Source organism: Bufo bufo, chromosome 2 (assembly GCF_905171765.1).
Source record: "Bufo bufo chromosome 2, aBufBuf1.1, whole genome shotgun sequence".
Lineage (NCBI taxonomy): Eukaryota > Metazoa > Chordata > Amphibia > Anura > Bufonidae > Bufo > Bufo bufo.
In genome coordinates this window covers 53,297,025-53,318,764 of record NC_053390.1, presented here as the reverse complement: position 1 = coordinate 53,318,764, position 21,740 = coordinate 53,297,025, and the positions used below count along the sequence as shown (strand labels likewise).

Here is a 21,740-nt window from a genome sequence, read left to right as displayed (position 1 = left end):
ACATTACATTACTTATCCTGTACTGATCCTGAGTTACATCCTGTATCATACTCCAGAGCTGCACTCTCTATTCATCTGGTGGAGTCACTGTGTACATACATTACATATCCTGAGTTATATATTGTATTATACTCCAGAGCTGCACTCACTATTCTGCTGGTGCAGTCACTGTGTACATACATTACTTATCCTGTACTCATCCCGCTTTACGGACTTAAATATTGTCCACCGATGGTTGTCCACCCTGAGGATAGATTATGTACATACATATAGGTTTTGTGCATTTCATATTATTGAAATGTTTCCTGCTTGTGTACGAGGGAGCTGAAATCTCTCATTAACCCCTACATTTTTGTATTGTTACATCAATAGACACTGTTGAAGGATCCGTTTTACATGGGACTGTACCAGAAGAGAGACAGGACTCAGCTTTATGACGATCTGATTGAAGAGTTCATGGACGCTGTTAAGGACAGGTAATTGTTTCTTACAAAAGTTGTATTTTCAGACTATAAAATGCCCTGCAGTAGCGGAACATTTCTTAATAATTAAAACTTCTCTGGTGGAGTCAGCAGAAGGGGTCAGGGTCACTAGATCTGGCGGTCTAGGGTAGTCTGTTTTTCTCTTGGTGGCTTAAAGTAGAATTGGTGTGTTAATTGGTTCCCTAGTGGTCTAGTGTAAAATAGGGGGTTAATACCAGGTGCTATAGGGTATAAAAGTGGGTTAATATTTTGTTCTTTGGCCTTGTAGTGTAAAATAGGGGGTTAATACCACGTGGTCTCTGTTGAAATACAGGGCTAAATCGCTTTTATAAAATATTTGTAATCTCTGGCATATTAGAAAGATACATGATGTAATCTTATCAAATCCTCCCTTCTGATCCTCAGCTGTGTCATGTGACCAGCACTCTGATCTCCATCTGACACAGGACAGGAAGTCTGTTACTTCTCTATTCATTTCTATGAGACTGACATTGAGGCTCCCATAGGAATACATCGAGAAACTGACTTCCTGTCCACATATAAGACTGTGTGATTTAGTGAGTCAGAATGATGGCAACAGCTGAGGATCAGAAGGGAGGTTGTAACTCATAAATACAGTCACTGGTGCGACGATTACCTTCTCTGTAGTTTACATAATTTACCTTTCTAATGGGCCAGAGAATACACATTTTTGTGGGAGTGGTTCTATAATATTTTGTTCCCTGATGGTCTACTGTAAAATAGGGAGATAAATACCAATAGGGTATATTTGTGAGTCAATACCTGTTACCTAGGCTATATTAGAGGTTTAATACTTTTGTTCCCTGGTGGTCTAGTATAAAATAGGGAGGTGAATTCCAGCTGGTCTAGGGTCTATTTGGGGGTTAATGCCTGTTGTCTAGGGCATTTTAGGGGGTTATTATTTTGTTCCCTGGCAGTCTAGTGTAAAATGGGGGGGCTAATAGCAGGTGGGCTAGGGTGTATTAAGGGTTTAATATTTTGATTCTTGGCAGTCTAGTGGAAAATAAGGGGTTAATGACAGGTGGTCTAAGGTTTATTAGGGGGTTAATTCCAGGTAGTCCAGGGTATATTAATGGGCAGTCTAGTATAAAATATGGGGTTAATATCAGGTGGTCTGAGGTATATTTAGGGGGTTAATATTTTGTTCCCTCACGGTCTAGTATAAAATATGGGTTTAATATCAGGTGGTCTAGGGTATATTATGAGGTTAATATTTTGTTCCCTGGCGGTCTAGTGTAAAATGCAGAAAACTGGGTGTCAACCCCAGTAAAGGCAGTATAGAAGAAGAGGCAGCTTCCAGCGATTTGAGTAATAGTGCTTTTTAATCCAAGAAAAGGTAGTACAAGCAACCCAGCTGTGGGACGTTTCGGCCTAAGTGATCAAGCTAAGGTATAGCGGAAACGTTGCACAACTGGGTTGCTTGTACTACCTTTTCTTGGATTAAAAAGCACTATTACTCAAATCATTGGAAGCTGCCTCTTCTATACTGACCATATGAATGGACTTTTGGATACAGCTCTGGAGGCGGCCATCTAGGTTCCCAGGACTTGATCCCTTTGGTGGGTACTGTATTTATTGCATTTTATTAGTTATAGCCATATTAGTTGTCGGCTTACTTTCCTGACCTAGAACTTATTAGGTGTAGTCTCTGCTCTTAATGGCGGAACCTTACATTTCCTGCTGCGTTCTCCAGATATGGCCAGAATACTCTCATCCAGTTTGAAGACTTCGGGAACCACAATGCCTTCAGATTCCTGAGAAAATACAGAGAAAAATACTGCACTTTCAATGACGACATTCAAGGTACGAGCAGCTGACTGACCAGTATGCAGGAGGAGGTGATACCTTCCAGTTGTTGAAGGAGGAAAATTAAAGGGGTCCATTGGATTCCATAAAAAATAAAATTAAAAAGTGAATTTCTTTTTAATGTATTGGAATATAGGAATATATGAATATATATATATATATATATATATATATATATATTACACACACACACACCATATTTTTCGCCCTATAAGACGCACCAGCCTATAAGACGCACCTAGGTTTTTGGGGAGGAAAATAAGAAAAAAATATTTTTAACCAAAAGGTGTGCTTTTGGTGGGTTTTGAATTAATGGTGGTCTGTGCATGACACTATTATGGGGGATCTGTGGATGACTCACTGTTATGGGGGATCTGTGGATGGCACTGCTATGGGGTGGGGGGATCTGTGGATGGCACTGCTATGGGGTGGGGGGATCTGTGGATGGCACTGCTATGGGGTGGGGGATCTGTGGATGGCACTGCTATGGGGTGGGGGATCTGTGGATGGCACTGCTATGGGGTGGGGGATCTGTGGATGGCACTGCTATGGGGTGGGGGGATCTGTGGATGGTACTGCTATGGGGTGGGGGGATCTGTGGATGGTACTGCTATGGGGTGGGGGATCTGTGGATGGCATTGTTATGGGGTGGGGATCTGTGAATGGAACTGTTATGGGGGGGGGATCTGTGGATGACACTGCTATATGTCATCCACAGATCCCCCTCATAACAGTGTCCCCCAAAATACACCGGCCCTCTGCTCGCTGAATTATCTATAAACATGATTCCTTATCCTGTTATTAAGTTTAACTATTGCTGCGCTCTCCCATGTTCCCCTGTATCCCCACAGCACTTACGAACACTCTTCCATAGCAGGCAGAGCGGACGGCACCAGTAACGTCACTCACTGACGTTGCGCTCCTGCTCCGCCTGCTTCATTTATAAAGTGGGCGGAGCAGGCGCTCTACGTCAGTGAGTGACGTTACTGCTGCCGTCCGCTCTGCCTGCTATTGCTATGGGGATACAGGGGAACATGGGAGAGGGCAGCGTTAGTTAAACTTAATAACAGGATAAGGAATCATGTTTATAAATACTGCGGTGAGCGGCGGGGCCCAGTGTAAGAGTACAGTGACTGCACCGGGCCCCGCCCCTAGTTACGGACTCCAGCCCCTCCTCTCTCCCGGCTCATACATCGCAGTCTGCGATGCTGCAGCGTCGCAGACTGCTAAGTAAAATGGAAGCATTCGCCCCATAAGACGCAGGGCTTTGGGGGGGGGGGAAAGTGCGTCTTATGGGGCAAAAAATACGGTATACAGTACAGACCAAAAGTTTGGACACGCCTTCTTCTCATTCAAAGAGTTTTCTTTATTTTCATGACTATGAAGGCATCAAAACTATGAATTAACACATGTGGAATTATATACATAACAAACAAGTGTGAAACAACTGAAAATATGTCATATTCTAGGTTCTTCAAAGTGGCCACCTTTTGCTTCGATTACTGCTTTGCACACTCTTGGCATTCTCTTGATGAGCCTCAAGAGGTAGTCCCCTGAAATGGTTTTCACTTCACAGGTGTGCCCTGTCAGGTTTAATAAGTGGGATTTCTTGCCTTATAAATGGGGTTGGGACCATCAGTTGCGTTGAGGAGAAGTCAGGTGGATACACAGCTGATAGTCCTACTGAAATAGACTGTTAAGGCCTCTTTCACACGGGCGTTGCGGAAAAAGGTCCGGGTTCGTTGCGGGAACACCCGCGATTTTTCCGCGCGAGTGCAAAACATTGTAATGCGTTTTGCACTCGCGTGAGAAAAATCGTGCATGTTTGGTACCCAAACTCGAACTTCTTCACAGAAGTTCGGGCTTGGGATCGGTGTTCTGTAGATTGTATTATTTTCCCTTATAACATGGTTATAAGGGAAAATAATAGCATTCTGAATACAGAATGCTTAGTAGGTGATCAATTTGAGGGTTAAAAAAAAAAATTAACTCACCTTCTCCTCTTGTTCGCGTAGTTCCGGGTCTCTTCTTTACTTCTTTAATGATGAGCTGTGGGCTAAAGGACCTTTGGTGACGTCAGATCACATGCTCCAATCACATGGTCCATCACCGTGGTGATGGAGCATGTGATCTGACGTCACCACAGGTCCTAGCCGGTAGTTCATCATTAAAGAAGTAAAGAAGAGACCGGGAACTACGCGAACAAGAGGAGAAGGTGAGTTAATTTGTTTTTATTTATTTTTTTAACCCTCAATTGATCACCTACTAAGCATTCTGTATTCAGAATGCTATTATTTTCCCTTATAACCATGTTATAAGGGAAAATAATACAGTGAATAGACTGTCATCTTAGCAACCATGCGTGAAAATCGCACCGCATCCGCACTTGCTTGCGGATGCTTGCCATTTACACGCAACCCCATTCACTTCTATGGGGCCTGCGTTGCGTGAAAAACGCAGAATACAGAGCATGCTGCGATTTTCATGCAACGCACAAGTGATGCGTGAAAATCACCGCTCATGTGAACAGCCCCATAGAAATGAATGGGTCGGTATTCAGTGCGGGTGCAATGCGTTCACCTCACGCATCACATCCGCGCGGAATACTCGCCGTGTGAAAGGGGCCTTTGAATTTGTATTATGGCAAGAAAAAAAGCAGCTAAGTAAAGAAAAACGAGTGGCCATCATTACTTTAAGAAATGAAAGTCAGTCAGCCGAAAAATTGGGAAAACTTTGAAAGTAAGGGCTATTTGACCATGAAGGAGAGTGATGGGGTGCTGCGCCAGATGACCTGGCCTCCACAGTCACCGGACCTGAACCCAATCGAGATGGTTTGGGGTGAGCTGGACCGCAGAGTGAAGGCAAAAGAGCCAACAAGTGCTAAGCATCTCTGGGAACTCCTTCAAGACTGTTGGAAGACCATTTCAGGGGACTACCTCTTGAAGCTCATCAAGAGAATGCCAAGAGTGTGCAAAGCAGTAATCAAAGCAAAAGGTGGCTACTTTGTAGAACCTAGAATATGACATATTTTCAGTTGTTTCACACTTGTTTGTTATGTATATAATTCCACATGTGTTAATTCATAGTTTTGATGCCTTCATAGTCATGTAAATAAAGAAAACTCTTTGAATGAGAAGGTGTGTCCAAACTTTTGGTCTGTACTGTATATATATTATTACAGAAGCCAAACTGTCCCAAATTTTTTTTATATAAAGCTGGTGAAATGATTTTTAGTCCGAAATGCATGCAATTGGAAAAAAACAAATGATATAACTGTGTCCATAGCATTTCAATAATTGTTTCTGCAGCTTGTTGCCACCACAAGGGGAAGCTCAATACTTCTAAATATTAGAGCTCCCATTAAAGGGGTTGTGCACTCATTTCCAGACCTCTGACTGTTGGGACCCGCGTTGGTGATTTACCTGATCACCAGAGCTTGGGTCCTGGTTCCCTTATTCTCCAGTCTCTGCTGATTGTCTCTGGTCCCTCCATGTAAAGTTCCAGTTTGATGACACTGCAGCCAATCACTGGCAGCAGCGGTGACCTGCTCTCCTTGGGGGACTTACCATTTATGACAGGAGTCTGAGAGATCTCCTGGAGATTAGTCCGGTAGTGGAGCAAGTCTAGTAGTATATACACATTTTATGCCATTTTTTTACTTTAGGTATGTGTTAATTACTAGTATAATGCTGCTTATGTTTCCTTTTTTATGCATTTTATATTGTTCCTTCAGGCACAGCCTCTGTGGCGCTGGCTGGACTCCTCGCAACGCAGCAGGTGCTTGGAAAACCTATCACAGAGCAGAGAGTTCTCTTCCTTGGGGCAGGAGAGGTCTGTAATTGTACATACGGCATTGAACCATCATAGAGTATTGTATTACATATTGTAAATGTCTGTGTAAAGAAAACTTCCATTAATCTGGAATTTGTTAGTGCACAGTCGGTAATCTGGATTTGCAGAAGACGATATGTGACTCCTTTGTTGAAATGCTGAAATAGTAGCAGCAGATTTAACCTTATTGAAGCAGAAATTTAGGCTTTTAGTAAAGTCAGGTGATTACAGCAGCCTCTGCACTGATATAAGCAGGAAAAGTGGAGTACGTTTAGCATGAGCTAGCTAGTTTTTGGAAAGGTAACTGCTCTGCAGCTCCTGTATGTGTAACATGGAAGGCAATGATAACTTGCTGCTGGTGAGTTAGAAAGGAGATGTGATGGGTTACGAAACCTTCCGGCTTCTCACATCTACAGGGTGAGGCAAAAGTCTGGACATACCCTTCTAACTGGTGTAATTTGTAGAAAACTGACTTCCAGCGTGTGAAAGTATTAATTGGGAGGGAGGCTGTATTATTTGGTGGAGGAAATGTTTTTTGGCTGCCATTTTGAAATTCCGCTATTTCTCGTGCATGGCATTGGGGGACACAGCACCATGGGTATATGTCCAACTACCACTAGGAGGCGACACTAGACATAAAAAGTGTTGGCTCCTCCCCGTTGGGCTATACCCTCTCCACAGACACTAGGCAGCTCAGTTTTGTTCTAGTGTCCGTAGGAGGCAGACCTGACCTGCTTTTTTGTGCAGGTCATCCTGCTACTTTTTTTATTTTTTTTTCTTTAATCATTTTTTCTTTCTCTGCAGGTTTCGGCCTGCGGCAGGGGTGGCTCCATCGTGTTCCACTTTAGTTGCCCCCCCTGCGGGCGCGTACTCAGGTACCTGGCAGCCACCCAGTCCCCAAATCTGCTTCCGCAGTGGAATTCCGGTAGTCCCACGGTTCCCGTGTTGAGTCCGCCGAGGGGGTGGTTACTGCTGCGCCTGAAGACGTCTGAGGGTGAGTATTTTAGTTTAGGGTCTCCCTCCCTCCCGGGCCTGGGTGCGTTCCCTCTTCTCCCCCCTTCCCCCATATTTGATACAGCTGTGTGGGAGCCTTGCCTCTGATAGTGCCTTACCTCTGATACAGCAGGTTGTAGGTTCAGGCCCCAACAGTCACTTTTAACTCTCTGCTGTATCCTGGCCCCAGAAGCCCCCTGGCCTTCCGTTTTTCTTTCTCTGGGGGTCGCTTCTTCTGTTCTCCCCCCCCCCCCCCCCGCCCCCGTTCGTCGCGGCTTCTCTGGGGCACTATCGCGATCGCGGACGTTTTTCGGGCCGCGCTCCACTAATTTAGTCCCCGGCTTTTCGGGCCTACTAGGCCGCAACTTCCCGCCCACTTTCTGACCTTCCCGGGCTTACTCTGTCACCTCCCCTCCGTGGGGGGAGCCTGGGAGGGGCCTCTCCTGCCTGCCAGTCCAGCCCCAGGTTCCTTCTCTCTCTCTGAGGGACGTTTCTTCCTCCGGCTGTCGGCTCCTGCACTCTCCGGTCGCCATCTTCTGGTCTCCAGCTTGGGGTGCTCTGCACAGTTACTGGGGTCTGGTAGGCAGCCTCTGGCTGAATTTCTCCACAGGCTTTTTTCCTTCCCTCCCCTCTCTATTGCTGCATTCTCCTGCAGCCTTTCCACTGCTCTATAGCTGCTGCAGCACCTCTTGGGGGACGTGACACCCGGGGTCAGATAGGACAGCCCTGCTTGCTCTATGGGGCCTCCTCTCCCAGCCTCCCTATCGGATCGCCACGTATTTACGTGCGTCCGTTGTCTTCAGAGGTTTCCACGTGGTCGCCTTGTCCCCCCTCCCACCCTTTTGTGTGTAGGTCCCCCCTGAGTGGGCTTCCTCCATGTCGTTCCATGGGAACCTTGCCTGACTCGCCCAATCCCTGGCGGAGTCACTGGAGCGCTACCTACAAATTGCGGTCTCCTTCCCCCCCCCTGAGCCACGCTCACGCTCAGATACTGGGTCACGCAAGGAGTAGCCCATGGACCAACCTCGGGTGGTCTCAACTAGCTTCCACCCCTCCTCGGCATCCTCGGGTCCCCCAGGACAGGCCGGAGGCTGGTGACGAAGCCTTCTCTGTCAGTTGCCTCTGGGGACACCTCTGCACCGATTCCCTCGGAACAGAGCATCAGGCGGTCTTCCACTGTGCAGAATCCCTCTGCGCGGTCAAGTCAAACGTGCATGGTGGTACCTACCCTACCCAGGTTTGGTGCCCCTCTAGTGGACTTTCGGATGGCTCTCTCCTGCCTGCACAGGTAATTATCGCACAGGTAAGGCAGCAGTCACCGTGCTTAGCAACTGGGACACCTACGCGGTGTCTCTGGTATGTACGCCCTCGTAGGCTGTGCACGACAGACCTTCCTGGTTCCCCTATCCAGGGGCTATGTTCTAGGCAAGCTGATAATTCAGGCAAACGCCACTTGTAGGGTTGGCTCCCCTTCTCGGCCTCTAAAGGTTCTTTTGTAGTGCCTGTACCAGAGAATGCAGGCCGGCTTCTATGCCGTGGCGATTACATCTGTCTGTTTCCAGCTGCCTTGTTACTTTCGCAGGTAGAGTGCCTGCTGACTGGTTAGATGTTCCATGCGGCACTATTTCCCCCTACCGGGCGAAATACACAGGCCGCCTTCAATTGCCGTAGCAATTGCACCTGTCTGTTTCCTGCCACCTTGCTCCCTTCATGGGTAGAGTCCCTACCCCATCTCCTGATGCTGTATCCAATATCCCTGGCGGGCTCTATTGTGTTCCGTGCGGCACTATTTCTCCCTTCTCGGCGAGATTTAGAGGCCACTCTCAATTGCTGTGCAATTGCCTCTGTTTGGTTCTAGTGGGCACCAGGCTGCCACCTCGTGCCCCTCATTTTTATTTAACTTCTCTATCTCCAGGAGCTGTTGCCGTTGCTCCTGTCTGGCCTTATGGTGTACCTTGCGGCACTATTTCTCCCTTACTGGACGAGATATTGAGGCCACTTTGTAGTGCCGTTGCCACTGCAACCTCATCTAGAGTGCACCAAACAGCCATCTTACTCCCTTCTTAGGTGAGTTCCTGCACCGCCTCTGATGCTGCTGCCGTTACACCTGTCGGGCTCTATGGTGTGACATGCGGCCCTGTTTCCCTCTTTTAGGTGAAATAGAGGGCATTCTTCAGTTGCCATTGCACTTACCTAGTTGTGGTGTGCACCTGTCGTTCCTTGTGGTACCGTGCGGCCCTATTTTTCCAGAGCGAAATATAGGTGCCATAGCTAACGTGGCAGCCGTTGCTCTTCTCTGGTCCTAGGGTGCTCCATGTGGCCACATCGCTCTAATCTTAGACCTAGTACCTCTGCCATTTCCAGATTCTGTACCCATTGCACCTCGCTGGTCGTATCTCTGCACTACACAGCCTTTTTTCTACCTTACAGGTTGAGGACCTGTACCCTCCAAATGCAGTCGCATTCCTGGATGCTGTGGCTTTGTTTCCACCCTCCTTAGTGTGCAACATGCAGCCACTTTACGTCGGTTTTGGGTGTGTATTTTTAGTCCCCACGTGCTGGGCCCTATGGTGCAATCTGTGGCCCATACAGTTTCTATATTACTGGGTGCTTCCTTCCCCGGGCTCTAATCTGTGCTGCGGATGTTGGTTACTTCCCTTTTCGGCCATCCTGGTTCAGCACGAACATGGTAGCCATATCTGGCAGGGGTGGGCCAGCCCAACCTCCTCCTTGTCGGTCTATTACTGCTTCTGGTGTACCCAGTATATGACTGATCTGTTCTGATCTGGTGGGTGGTCCACATACAACCACGCTCCCTACACCATGGCCTGGTGGTTGTTGGTTTTTGTGCTAAGGTTGCTATTGCCATCCCTATCAAATACTACTTTTGGCTGCACTCCGCGTTCCCCATATTATAAAGGAGCACCGCGTTGTTTTCTATTACAGGGCGGACCATTCCTGGTGGAGTACAGTGATCTCCTTGTTGGGATACGTAGCTTGCTGAGCACCGGCCGCTGCAGCAGTTTTCGGCCATCACTGGATGTCCTCCGCCACACGGAATCCTCCTGGGGTCAGCGACATATCCTCTCTGGACGTCCTCCCTGATGAGTCAGGGACAGAACCACTGAGTGCCACACACCTGCCTGGTAGGTCAATTTCTGCTGATTGCTCTGACATAGCACAGGGTTCCGTAGTTCCTTCTGGGTCCGGGTGTTCCCTTATATTCTCTGCTTAGTTGAACTATCTAACAGAGGGCAGTCCATCGGGACCTTGCTATTGTCTGCGCCCATCCGGTACTCTCTCCCCCTGGGAGCCTTCTGTATGTCGGTCGCAGCTGGTTTCTACATTTCGTGTAGTCACTCCCGCTTCTTTTATAGCGACTTCACCATTCCTTATGCATTTGGGCGTCTGTTGTTTTAGTTGTACAACGCAAGCCGCTGTTTTTTGTTGTCCTCTGGTGGTTCGGTTCCTTGTGAGCCCATTGCGGGTACTCCTTTCTGGAGTCCCTGTCCCCGTTCATTTGACCACACAGATTCTGTAGGATTATCGTTGTTTGGGAGGGGCCTGGGTTGATTGTTCCCCTTGCGGGTTCCAATAGCCTTTTGGACCTCATGGGGTTCATGTCTGTCTTCCCATCCTCCCACTTCAAGTACCTTGTATTGAGTGGTTTGGTGCTACGGTTTGCATTTCCACCTTATGGTCTCCTTCGGGAGGGACTTCCTCCTTAGACTGTTGGGAGCACTTTCCTTCTCCTTCCATGTCTCTCAGTCCAGTGTGTCCCTGCTGAGGTTTCCTTGCCCTGCATCTCCCTGATACTTCATTTGGCCGGAGTTTCTCCGGTCTTGCGCTTCTCAGCGATATTTTGTTTTCAGAGGCTCGTTCCTCATCTCCTGATTTTGGGATGCAGGTCTTCTCTTATTTTTTTCTTTTTACCAGGCCCTTACTTCCTACCTCCTCCCCTTCCAAGGGTTGGCGGTTTCCCTTAGCGCCTTTGGGGGTTTTCACTTTCCAATAGGACGTTTAACTTCATCACCTGCTTTGCAGTGGGGGGAGTCCTGCTCCTTTCATATGTGAGCCTTGCTATGGCTTCCCTCACTCCAGTGTGCTCCTGCTGAGATTCCTGGGCTTGCATCTGGTTCCCTTCTTCCCTGATAATTAGTTTCGCCAGAGTTTCTCCGGTCTTGCGCTTCTCAGCGATATTTTGTTTTCAGAGGCTCGTTCCTCGTCTCCTGGTTGGGGATGCAGGTCTTGTCTTTTCTCTTTTCCTGGTTTTTACTTACAACCCCCTCCCCTTCCAGGGGTTGGCGGTTTCCCTTAGCGCATTTAGGATTTTTTCCTTTCAATAGGGCGATTTTAATTTTTTCACCTGCTTTGAGGTGAGAGGAGACCCGCTCCACTCACAAGTGAGCCTTGCTATAGCTTCACTCTCTCGTTTGGCCTTCAGTGATTCCAATTTCCCTTGCTCCCCTGGCCCTTCAGGGGTGGTTCTCAGGGTGTCTGTGCTTTCGCCTGAGGCAATTGGGATGTTGGGTAGATCCGATACGCGGCGCTGTCCTACTTTCCCTCCAGCCTTCGGCTGAGCTGGGTGTTCCTTTGCCTTCTTCTTGCATTTGGGACCTTCTCCCAGGCATTTGTCCTGGGGTGCTGACAGTCGTCACTGTGGCCTCCTTGGAGTTTCTCCCTTGTTATGAGGCTTCCTGCCTATTCCGTGCTTTTTCTCCTGTTGGGTCACATGGTTCTCCCGCACCTGTATGCCCACAGGTGGCATGGTTGTTCTTCCCACCCTCGGGGACTGCTTTGGGACGTCCCATGGTGCTGTGTCCCCCAATGCCATGCACGAGAAAATTGGATTTTTTGTACTCACCGTAAAATCCTTTTCTCGTAGTAGGCATTGGGGGACACAGATCCCTCCCTATGTTGTTTTACTTCAGCTTCTCCGGGCTGGTCTCTTGATCTTTCCCGGTACGGGAGTTGTTGGTTCCTTGCCTTTCTTCTCTCTCCTACTGCTTTTGGTACAAACTGAGCTGCCTAGTGTCTGTGGAGAGGGTATAGCCCAACGGGGAGGAGCCAACACTTTTTATGTCTAGTGTCGCCTCCTAGTGGTAGTTGGACATATACCCATGGTGCTGTGTCCCCCAATGCCTACTACGAGAAAAGGATTTTACGGTGAGTACAAAAAATCCAATTATTGAATTCTGCTGTTCCAATGGGAAGGGGGTCATGTGATGTATCAGTCTTGGCTAGAGTTTACTCAGCAATGCACTGGAGGTGTCAGTTTTGACTTATTTTTACCTGTTTCCGAGTTAAGTTAGGTCAAAGCTTCCCACAGTGCTTTACCTGACGTGTTCTATATGTCTGCCATTCTGCCGGATGCACATGGTTAAATATTTAATCCAGTTTTCGTGAACACGCGGAAGAACCGCAAGTGATCCTTTTGCCTTGCCCTGTATATCGCCTGTAAGGTTGACATGCTGTGAATTGCTTGGTTTTATGGCTAATATGTGATTTTTTTTTTTCGTTTTTGCTTTTTGCAGGCTGCTCTGGGCATTGCTAACCTTATTGTCATGGCTATGATGGAGAATGGTATTTCAGCAGAAGCCGCGCGAGAAAAGATCTGGATGTTTGACAAGTTTGGATTACTAGTGCAGGTGAGTGTCTAGTGGCGGCTATTTCAAGGCTACAAATGTAACCATAAAGGGCAGTATTATAGTAGTTATATTCTTGTACATAGGAGGCAGTATTATAGTAGTTATATTCTTGTACATAGGAGACAGTATTATAGTAGTTATAGTCTTGTACATAGGAGGTAGTATTATAGTAGTTATATTCTTGTACATAGGAGCAGTATTATAGTAGTTATATTCTTGTACATAGGAGCAGTATTATAGTAGTTATATTCTTGTACATAGGAGGCAGTATTATAGTAGTTATATTCTTGTACATAGGAGGCAGTATTATAGTAGTTATATTCTTGTACATAGGAGCGGTATTATAGTAGTTATATTCTTGTACATAGGAGGCAGTATTATAGCAGTTATATTCTTGTACATAGGAGGCAGTATTGTAGTAGTATAAGAGCGTGCATTGTTGACCTATTATTTAAACCCTAAATGCCTAAGAAGTTTATGTGTAATTTCTTTTACTCATTAGGGCCGTGAAGAAGTTGCAGATGGCAACCAGGAATCTTTTGCACATCTTCCTCCTGATCAGACCGTGAAAAGCTTTCTGGATGCAGTGAATGTTCTGAAGCCAACTGCAATCATAGGTGTGTGGTCCGCTTTCAGGAGAGTAGCCTTGTTTGGTCAAATCACTAATGTCTTGGGTGCAAGTGATGAAGGGTTGAGTGATGATATACAGAAGGGAAAAGGCAAAGTGGAAGAAACAGGAACCCGTGTAGCACAGAGTATTTCAGGAGAGAATAATTCCGATCTCTATTGTGGGGGAAGCGGACAGCGACCTCTTCTTCTTTCATGTGATAATATTTGTGAGACGTGAGAAGAGTGCTAATGTGACAGGGACATTGTGACTTAGAGTGCTGAAGGGAGATGTTACGTGAGACTTACTTGGTGGTAGGAGCAGCACAGAGTATTTCAGGAGAGGAGTCTGGTGAACTTATGAGGAGGCAATGGCCTCTAGTTTGAACAGGGCAGTATGTGGCAGGGATAATGTTGTGGTGTGGAGAAGGTGAATGGACACTACAGCACAGAGTATTTCAGGAGGGTTATGTGGCGCAGGGACAGGTTACGAATTTGGGACATTACTATATTTGCCTGTTTTTATGTAGGAGTTGCTGGAGCTGGACGATTCTTCACAGAAGATGTTATTAGAGCAATGAGTGCAATTAACGAGAGGCCGATCATCTTCGCTCTTAGTAATCCGACCGCGAAGGCTGAGTGCACGGCAGACGAAGCCTATACGTGGACGGAGGTTTGTGGTCAATATGGCACCCTAAGACCAAAAAGTTATCAATGACGATATCAGGAATTTTCTTTTATTTTTTTTTTTTATTTTTTTTAATTTTTTTTTTAGGGACGCTGTCTCTTTGCCAGTGGCAGCCCATTCGATACAGTGACTTTAAGTGATGGCCGTACCTTTAAGCCAGGACAGGGAAACAATGCCTACATATTTCCAGGTGAGGAAAAATGTCATACGTGGTTTTATCGTATGCCTCAGTATTCCGCGAGATGCAGTAAAATTGTGATATATTTCCAAGAATTGTGCTGTGATCTCATTATCTGGGCAGCAAGAATGTGAATGAGGATCTTGGAAAGTTCTGATTACATTAGGCGATTGTAATGATGTTATACCTTATCACCAGGTGTCGCTCTCGCGGTTATCCTGAGCGGAGTCCGTCACATAAGTGATCGCGTCTTCCTTGAAGCGGCAAAGGTGAGATTGTGTAGTGTTATGAAATCATCATGCTGGGTGACAATCAATATGGCTGCCATCACAGCTCTCACAAGGGTAGTCACCAAAGTGTCCTAAAAAATGAAATCCAGAATCTGGGATCGTATAGTTTTCACCTCTGCATGAAAGAGCTTTTCAGAGACTCGGGGCTCATGCGCACAAACGTATTTTCTATCAGTGTCTGTTCAGTTTTTGTGTGGCCCATATGCGGAACCATTCATTTCAATGGGGCCCCCCAAAAAAATGGAAAGGACTGTGTGCATTCCATTTACGTATATCCTCATGGCCGTTCCGCAAAAAAGATAGAACATGTCCTATTCTTGTCCGTTGGATTCACAAAAAAAAAAATAATTATGCAATTCGGATGTCACACAGGCGTCATCTGTATTTTTTGCGGACCGCAAAATTCATACGGTCGTGTGCATGAGCCCTTAAAGGGGTTTGCCGATTTCAAACATTGATGGCCTGTCACTAGAATACGCCATCAATGTTAGATAGGTGTGGGTCCCACCTCTAGGAACCCCTTCTATCTCCAGAACAGGGCCCCTGAACTGATGGAGAGCAAGTGGGAGTTCCGAATATAGCAGAGTGAGCGAATGGAGAGTGCACCACGGATGCATGGCCAACACACTATTCACTGCTATGGGAGTGCTGGAAATGGCTCAGCCAGTACTAGTACTAGAACTCCCATAGCGGTGAATGGAGGGTGACCACGCTTGTGCAATGCGCTCTCCTTCACTTGGGGACCTGTTCTGGAGATAGGTGCAGGTCCCACCTCTGGGACCTGCTCCTATCTTGCATTGATGGCATATCCTAGCGATGGGAATAACCTTTAATATATTGATGATCTATCCTCAGAATAGGCCACCAAATTCTGATTGGTGGGAGTCCCAGAATGGTGACTCCCAGAATTCCCACCAATCAGCTTTTGGAAGGAGCAACGGTACTTGACAAAGCGCTGTAGCCTTCTCCTCAGTCTGACATCAGGTCCATTGGTCACACGGCCGTTGCGAAGCTCAGGCTTAGTCACGGGAATGGGACTGTGCTGCAGTACCAAGCACGGCCACTGTTCAGTGTGCGGCACTGTGCTTGGTCTGAGTGCAGGCCCTTCAAATAGCTGATCATGGGGCTGCAGGATATCAGACTGACACTATTTAGAAATTGACAAGATATTCTAAGGATAGGTCATCAATATTTAAAAGAGGTTATCTCCAGAATTTAAAAATAAAATATCTGGAGTAATGCACACTATTATTTAAAATGGATCAGTACAAAAAAAACAAAAAGCTCTCCAGTGTACTGCTCATCCTTTTTAGCATTTTTTACTCACCTCTCTGCAGTTCTGGTCTCTTCCCTTTCTGTGGGCGGACAACAGCTCGTCCCATGTGACCATCAAGCACCTGCATCTCCCAGGAATGCACTGCAGTCAGCTCTTGTTATAACACCTTCCTCCCCTGCATAGAAAATAGCCCCTGACACACAGCCTTAGGGATTCCACTAATAAATAGCACTATGGTATCTAATGCCCCCTCCCCCAAATTCCATCGCCACTGTCTAATAAGAGAGAGAGCTCTATATTCATATGAATTTACAAGTAGGGATGAATTATTGAAAGGGGCATGGACCACTTCAGGGTGAGATCCATTAGAGAAGCTATGTTGGTCCTCCACAGGAGAAACAGCAGGGGGCGCTACCAGAAAGGAAAATGTAATGTGCATAATAAAGGAACACTATTTCCATTGCATGTATATTGCAGTATTCCAGTTATTTAAACCTATCCCTTATCCACAGGATAGGGGATAACTATTAGATCAGTGAGGGTCCTACCGCTGGGACTCCCCATGATCACGAGAATGGGGGACCCGTATCCCCCCTGGAATGAACGGAGCACATGCTCGTGGCTGCTGTATTCATTTCTATAGGCGTTCCGGGGATAGGTGAGCAATGTACTCCGCTATCTCCGGAACTCGCATAGAAATGAATAGAGCAGCCGCGCGCATGTGCGACCGGCTGCTCCGTTAATTTACAGGGCAGCTACAGGGGGCCCCCATTCTCATTAATGTGGGGGTCCCATAAGTAGGACCCAACCGATCGAATAGTTATCCCAAATCCTGTGGATGGGGGATAACTGCTAACAACCGGAGTAGTTTTGGAAGACCCCTTGAAAGACTTTGCATTTTAAAAAGTAATGGCGTTGTTTTGTGAAAGTTGGGGGTCGAACTGTTGGGACCCCCACTTACCATTAGGGTGAAAAGGCTGCTACACTGCATTCCCTTTGCCTTAGGCTACTTTCACACTAGTGTCGGGGTTCCGCTTGTGAGCTTCGTTTGAAGAGTCTCACAAGCGGCCCCAAACGCATCTGTACTGCCCTAATGCATTCTGAGTGGACGCAGATCCGCTCAGAATGCATCAGTCTGGCAGCGTTCAGCCTCCGCTCCGCTCAGCAAGCGGACACCTGAACGCTGCTTGCAGCGTTCGGGTGTCCGCCTGGCCGTGCGGAGGCAAGCGGATCCGTCCAGACTTACAATGTAAGTCAATGGGGATGGTTCCGTTTGAAGATGACACAATATGGCTCAATCTTCAAACGGATCCGTCCCCCATTGACTTTCAATGTAAAGTCTGGACGGATCCGTCTGAAGCTACTTTCACACTTAGAATTTTTTCTAAGATATAATGCAGACGGATACGTTCTGAACGGATCCCAAGTCTGCATTATATGAGCGGATCCGTCTGAGCAGACATCAGACGGACCCGCTCTGAACGCAAGTGTGAAAGTAGCCTTAGGTGGCCAGAAGTGCAACCATGCAGGGAACTACAGCACACTTCCAGTGATGGCCCCATCATTGCCAGGATCATCAGGATTCAGAGAAATCCACCCATCGTAAAGTGATGGCATATCTTGGCTGTCACTTTTACGATAGGAAAATCCCTTTAAACAGCACTTTTTATCTGCCTACAGATAACGAAATGAGTCAATTCCTCCAGGAACAGGACTATCCAAGAATACAGAGTTTCTAGAAGTGTAAAGAACTTTGCACTCCATTTGTTCTGAAGTTTCTTAATGTTCCTGGGCCCTGATGAAATATCTATTCCCTCGAATGTCTTGTGCCATGGTGCGGTCCTTAGGAGCAGCCATTGCTGCTAGGGGCTTTGTGCATGGTCCAGGGGGTCTCTGCACGACCTATGACATAACTTGTGGTCATAGGGGGCAGGAATTTTGCAGTCAGCTTCTCCTTGGTTGATAACGTTATAAATACTATAACAGATTATAATCCATTTCCGGATCTTGTCTGCTAATTGTTCTTTCCAGGCTCTCGCAGAACAGTTAACTGCTGAAGAGCTGGCTCAAGGGCGTCTGTATCCACCGCTGTCCAACATCAGAGAGGTCTCCATATATATCGCTGTCAAAGTAGGTGCAATTTCATCCCCTGTTGTTTTCCTGGGTAACAGTAGTTCATTATCTCTATGGAAACTATAGTTTCCGAATGTCTCCTATTTGTCAAGCTCAAAGGCGTAGAAGGGGCCACTAAGTTTTTACATTTAGGTTTCTATCGACATAGTTTTAGATGATAACATTTTGGCTGCTTGCATCTGCCACTAGGGGGAGCTCATTGCTCATATAGATTTATTATTGAGGACCGTTGGGTCTTATTTTTTTGGAAACCAATTACTGTTCCAGATCGGCATTTATTTATTTTTTAATCTGACAGGAAACCAATGCAAATATAGGGACTGGGCTGGGAGATAAATCAAATTAATTCAATTAATTCACCTGTTTTGTAGCTGGTGATGTAATTTTTATTTTTTTTGCTGAATTGCCAAATTAAATTTTGCAAAATGGTACATGTCATCATGACCCATCATATGGGAATATGGGCTCTGTACTGTATGTCATGTCTGCAGAGGGGCCCGCCACTGTAACGGCATGTCTGCAGTTGGGCCCGCTACTGTTACACCTACGTGCCACTGCAATGTTGTCTGCAAGCAGTTAGAAGGAGAAGAGAACACTTCAAACAGCTGATCAGCAGGGGTACGGGCAGTCGGACCCTTGCCAATCTGATATTTATCACCTATCCTGAGGATAGGTCAACAATATTACAAAAGCAGACAACCCTTTTTAAGTCACTGAAAATATATTACGTTACTTATCCTGAGTTACTACAGTATGCTGCATTCACAATTCTGCAAGCTTTAGAGTTGTAATCTACCAGCATTCTCTGCTGATTCAGTGTCTGCATAGAGCTTACAACAGATGCTATGGAGTCCTATAATAAAAACATACAGCTCTGGAGGATAATACAGGAGATAACTCAGGATAAGTAATGTATGTACATAGTGAGTGCAGCTCTGGAGTATAATACAGAATAGAACTCTGAATCAATACAGCATAAATAATTTATGTAGACATAAATAGTGAGTGCAGCTTCAGAGTACAATACATGATATACACTAGTCATGAAAAAGTTAGAGATATTTGGCTTGTGGGTGAAATTTCAGGATGAACCTAAAATGAACTTAATGTGACCGTCTCTAAACTTTTGAATTCATGTCCAACTGTTCAATGTTTCAGTACTTTTTGCACAACTTGCTGTTCTCTAACAAGGAGCCTAACCGCAAAATTCACAACAGGTGTTTGATCCATGAATCGCCCAATAAATTTCCTGGTTCAATTAGAATTGGTATTTAAACAGTCCTCCTCATCATGCTGTTCACATTTTGACATCATGAGACCAAGACGACACCTAACAATTGATCAACAGTATCTCGCCATTGCGAAGCTTCAAGCAGGATGTTCTCAGACGGAAGTGGCCACTGAGCTTAGAGTGTTATCAGCGGGTTTTATCAGAGATACAGAGAGACTGGAAGAGTCACAGAAAGGCAGAGAAGTGGACGTCCTTTGGCCACATCCCACACTGATGACCGCTTCATTGTGAACAATGCCCTGTGGAACTGGATGATGAATTCCACACAACTCCAGACACATCTAAGGGAGATGAGAGGCACCTAAGTGTCACGTCAGACCATTCGAAACCCTTTACATCAGCGTGGTCTGCGTGCTAGATGACCTGCAAGGGTACCTGACCACACCACCAGGCTCAGGCGTCACCGTTGTGCATGGTTCAGGGAGCATCTAGACTGGACGAGGGACCAGTGGGCCTCAGTGCTGTTTACTGATAAAAGTTGATTCACGCTGAGCAAAAATGATGGCCGCCAATGATGTTGGAGACGTCAAGGAGAGTGCTATGCATCAGCCACTGTCACCAAACTAGCTTTTGGTGGTGGTGTGTCCAGTCAGTACAGTACTGCCATACAATGTGTGAATGTTACAGTGACAAGCCCATACTACTGGCAGAACATCAATAATCCAGTCATTGTGCCTCTGCATGAACAACACAGGCCTAATTTCATCTTCATGGATGACAATGCGCCAGTTCATCGAGGTCACATCATTAGGGAACGGCTGCTGGAGACTGGGGGACCTGATATGGAGTTTCCTGCACCTTCTCTAGACCTGAAAACCTATGGGCTCAGCTGAGTCGCCGTGTAGAGGCTCGTAACTCTGTATCCCAGAACCTCAATGACCTGAGGGCCGTCCTTCAAGAAGAGTGGGATGCCATGCCTCAGCAGACAATAAGTTGACTGGTGAACAGCATGAGATGCCGTCGTCAAGCTGTAAATGATGCTCCAGGCCACCTGACAAGTTCTTGAGACACTGACATTTTTGTGGGGGTATACCCAGCACTGGTGTTGGCTTTTGTTTCAATGAATTATTTGAGATGAGGAAATCACAATTTCTGCTTCTAAGTAAATGTCCTACTTTCATGATATAATATCACTGGAGCGGGAACCTTTTACGTTTTTTTCATAATTTTCACCTGAAAGACAAATATTTCTAACTTTTTGTGAGTAGTTTGTTTATGTATATTTATATTTTAACCATTGTACATTTCCCTTCCAGGTGATGGAATTTGTATATCGAAATGGCATGGCCTTCCAGTACCCTGAGCCTCTGGATAAGAACACATACATTCGCTCTAAAGTATGGAGCACGGACTATGACTCTTTCCTACCCGATGTCTACGACTGGCCTGAGTACGCATCAAAACCGCATAAAATGTTCTGACTCCCCCCTCACTCCTAGGAGCTCAGTACAAAGCTTTGCACAATACCTTATACACAAATTTCACTTCACTTATGCAAGAACGTGTCCATCTTCCTGTGCCTTGTACAGAAAGATACCTCTCCTACATTCCTGCATAGACCCCTCCACATCCTACCAGCCTGAAAGGGGCACACATTTCTGGAGCAGCTCATTGTGTATTTAATATATTTTACGCTATGTTTTTATTGTAGTGCCATGATGTCAGCTGCACCTTTTATACTCTGAGTTTGCTTTTTTTTTTACCCCCTTTTTTTTTTTTTTCTGTAATGCAACCTTTTATAATGGTGTTTTTAACAAAGTATTATTGGAGTTTACGATCAGCGCGCTGCTTACATCCCAGAAAGAGTCAATGGGGCTCATGCACAAGACAGTATGTATTTTGCTGTCCGCAAAAAACGGATCCGTCCATGTTCATTCCGTATTTTGCAGAACAGAACAGCTGGCCCCTAAGGCCTCATGCACACGACCGTATGTATTTTGCGGTCCGTGAAAAATGGATCCGCAAAAAATATGGATGACGTCCGTGTGCATTCCGCATTTTGCGGGACGGAACAGCCGGCCCCTAATAGAACAGTCCTATCCTTGTCCGTAATGCGGACAATAATAGGACATGTTCTATTATTTTGGCGGAACGGACATACGGAAACGGAATGCACACAGAGTACCTTCCGTTTTTTTTGCGGACCCTTTGTAGTGAATGGCTCCGTATACGGTCCGCAAAAAAAACAGATTGGACATGGAAAGAACATACATTCGTATGCACGAGGCCTAATAGAACAGTCCTATCCTTGTCTGTAATGCGGACAATAATAGGACATGTTTTTTGCGGAACGGAAATACGGACATACGGAATGCACAAAGAGTAACTTCTGTGTTTGTTTGTTTTTTGCGGACTCATTGAAATTAATGGTTCCGCATACGGACCTCAAAAAAACACAGAACGGACACGGAACGAAAATACGTTCGTGTGCATGAGCCCTAAATCCCATATTCCCAGGGAATATAACTGGGAATAGAGTCCCTAGGCCCCAGTCATA

General features: G+C 46.2%; 1 protein-coding gene across 4 annotated transcripts in view; it reads left to right on the top strand.

Moving 5' to 3' along the window:
* Positions 1-21,740, top strand: part of ME2 (malic enzyme 2) — a 59,799-nt gene that overhangs the window by 24,844 nt on the left and 13,215 nt on the right. For all 4 annotated transcript variants that reach the window (XM_040421084.1, XM_040421085.1, XM_040421083.1 and 1 more), the window contains 10 exons: positions 373-476; positions 2,197-2,306; positions 6,043-6,140; positions 12,668-12,781; positions 13,284-13,398; positions 13,918-14,060; positions 14,163-14,265; positions 14,452-14,522; positions 17,851-17,949; positions 20,500-20,633. In XM_040421084.1, the coding sequence (XP_040277018.1) occupies positions 373-476; positions 2,197-2,306; positions 6,043-6,140; positions 12,668-12,781; positions 13,284-13,398; positions 13,918-14,060; positions 14,163-14,265; positions 14,452-14,522; positions 17,851-17,949; positions 20,500-20,633 (1,091 nt within the window). The remainder of the gene's footprint in view (positions 1-372; positions 477-2,196; positions 2,307-6,042; positions 6,141-12,667; positions 12,782-13,283; positions 13,399-13,917; positions 14,061-14,162; positions 14,266-14,451; positions 14,523-17,850; positions 17,950-20,499; positions 20,634-21,740) is intronic.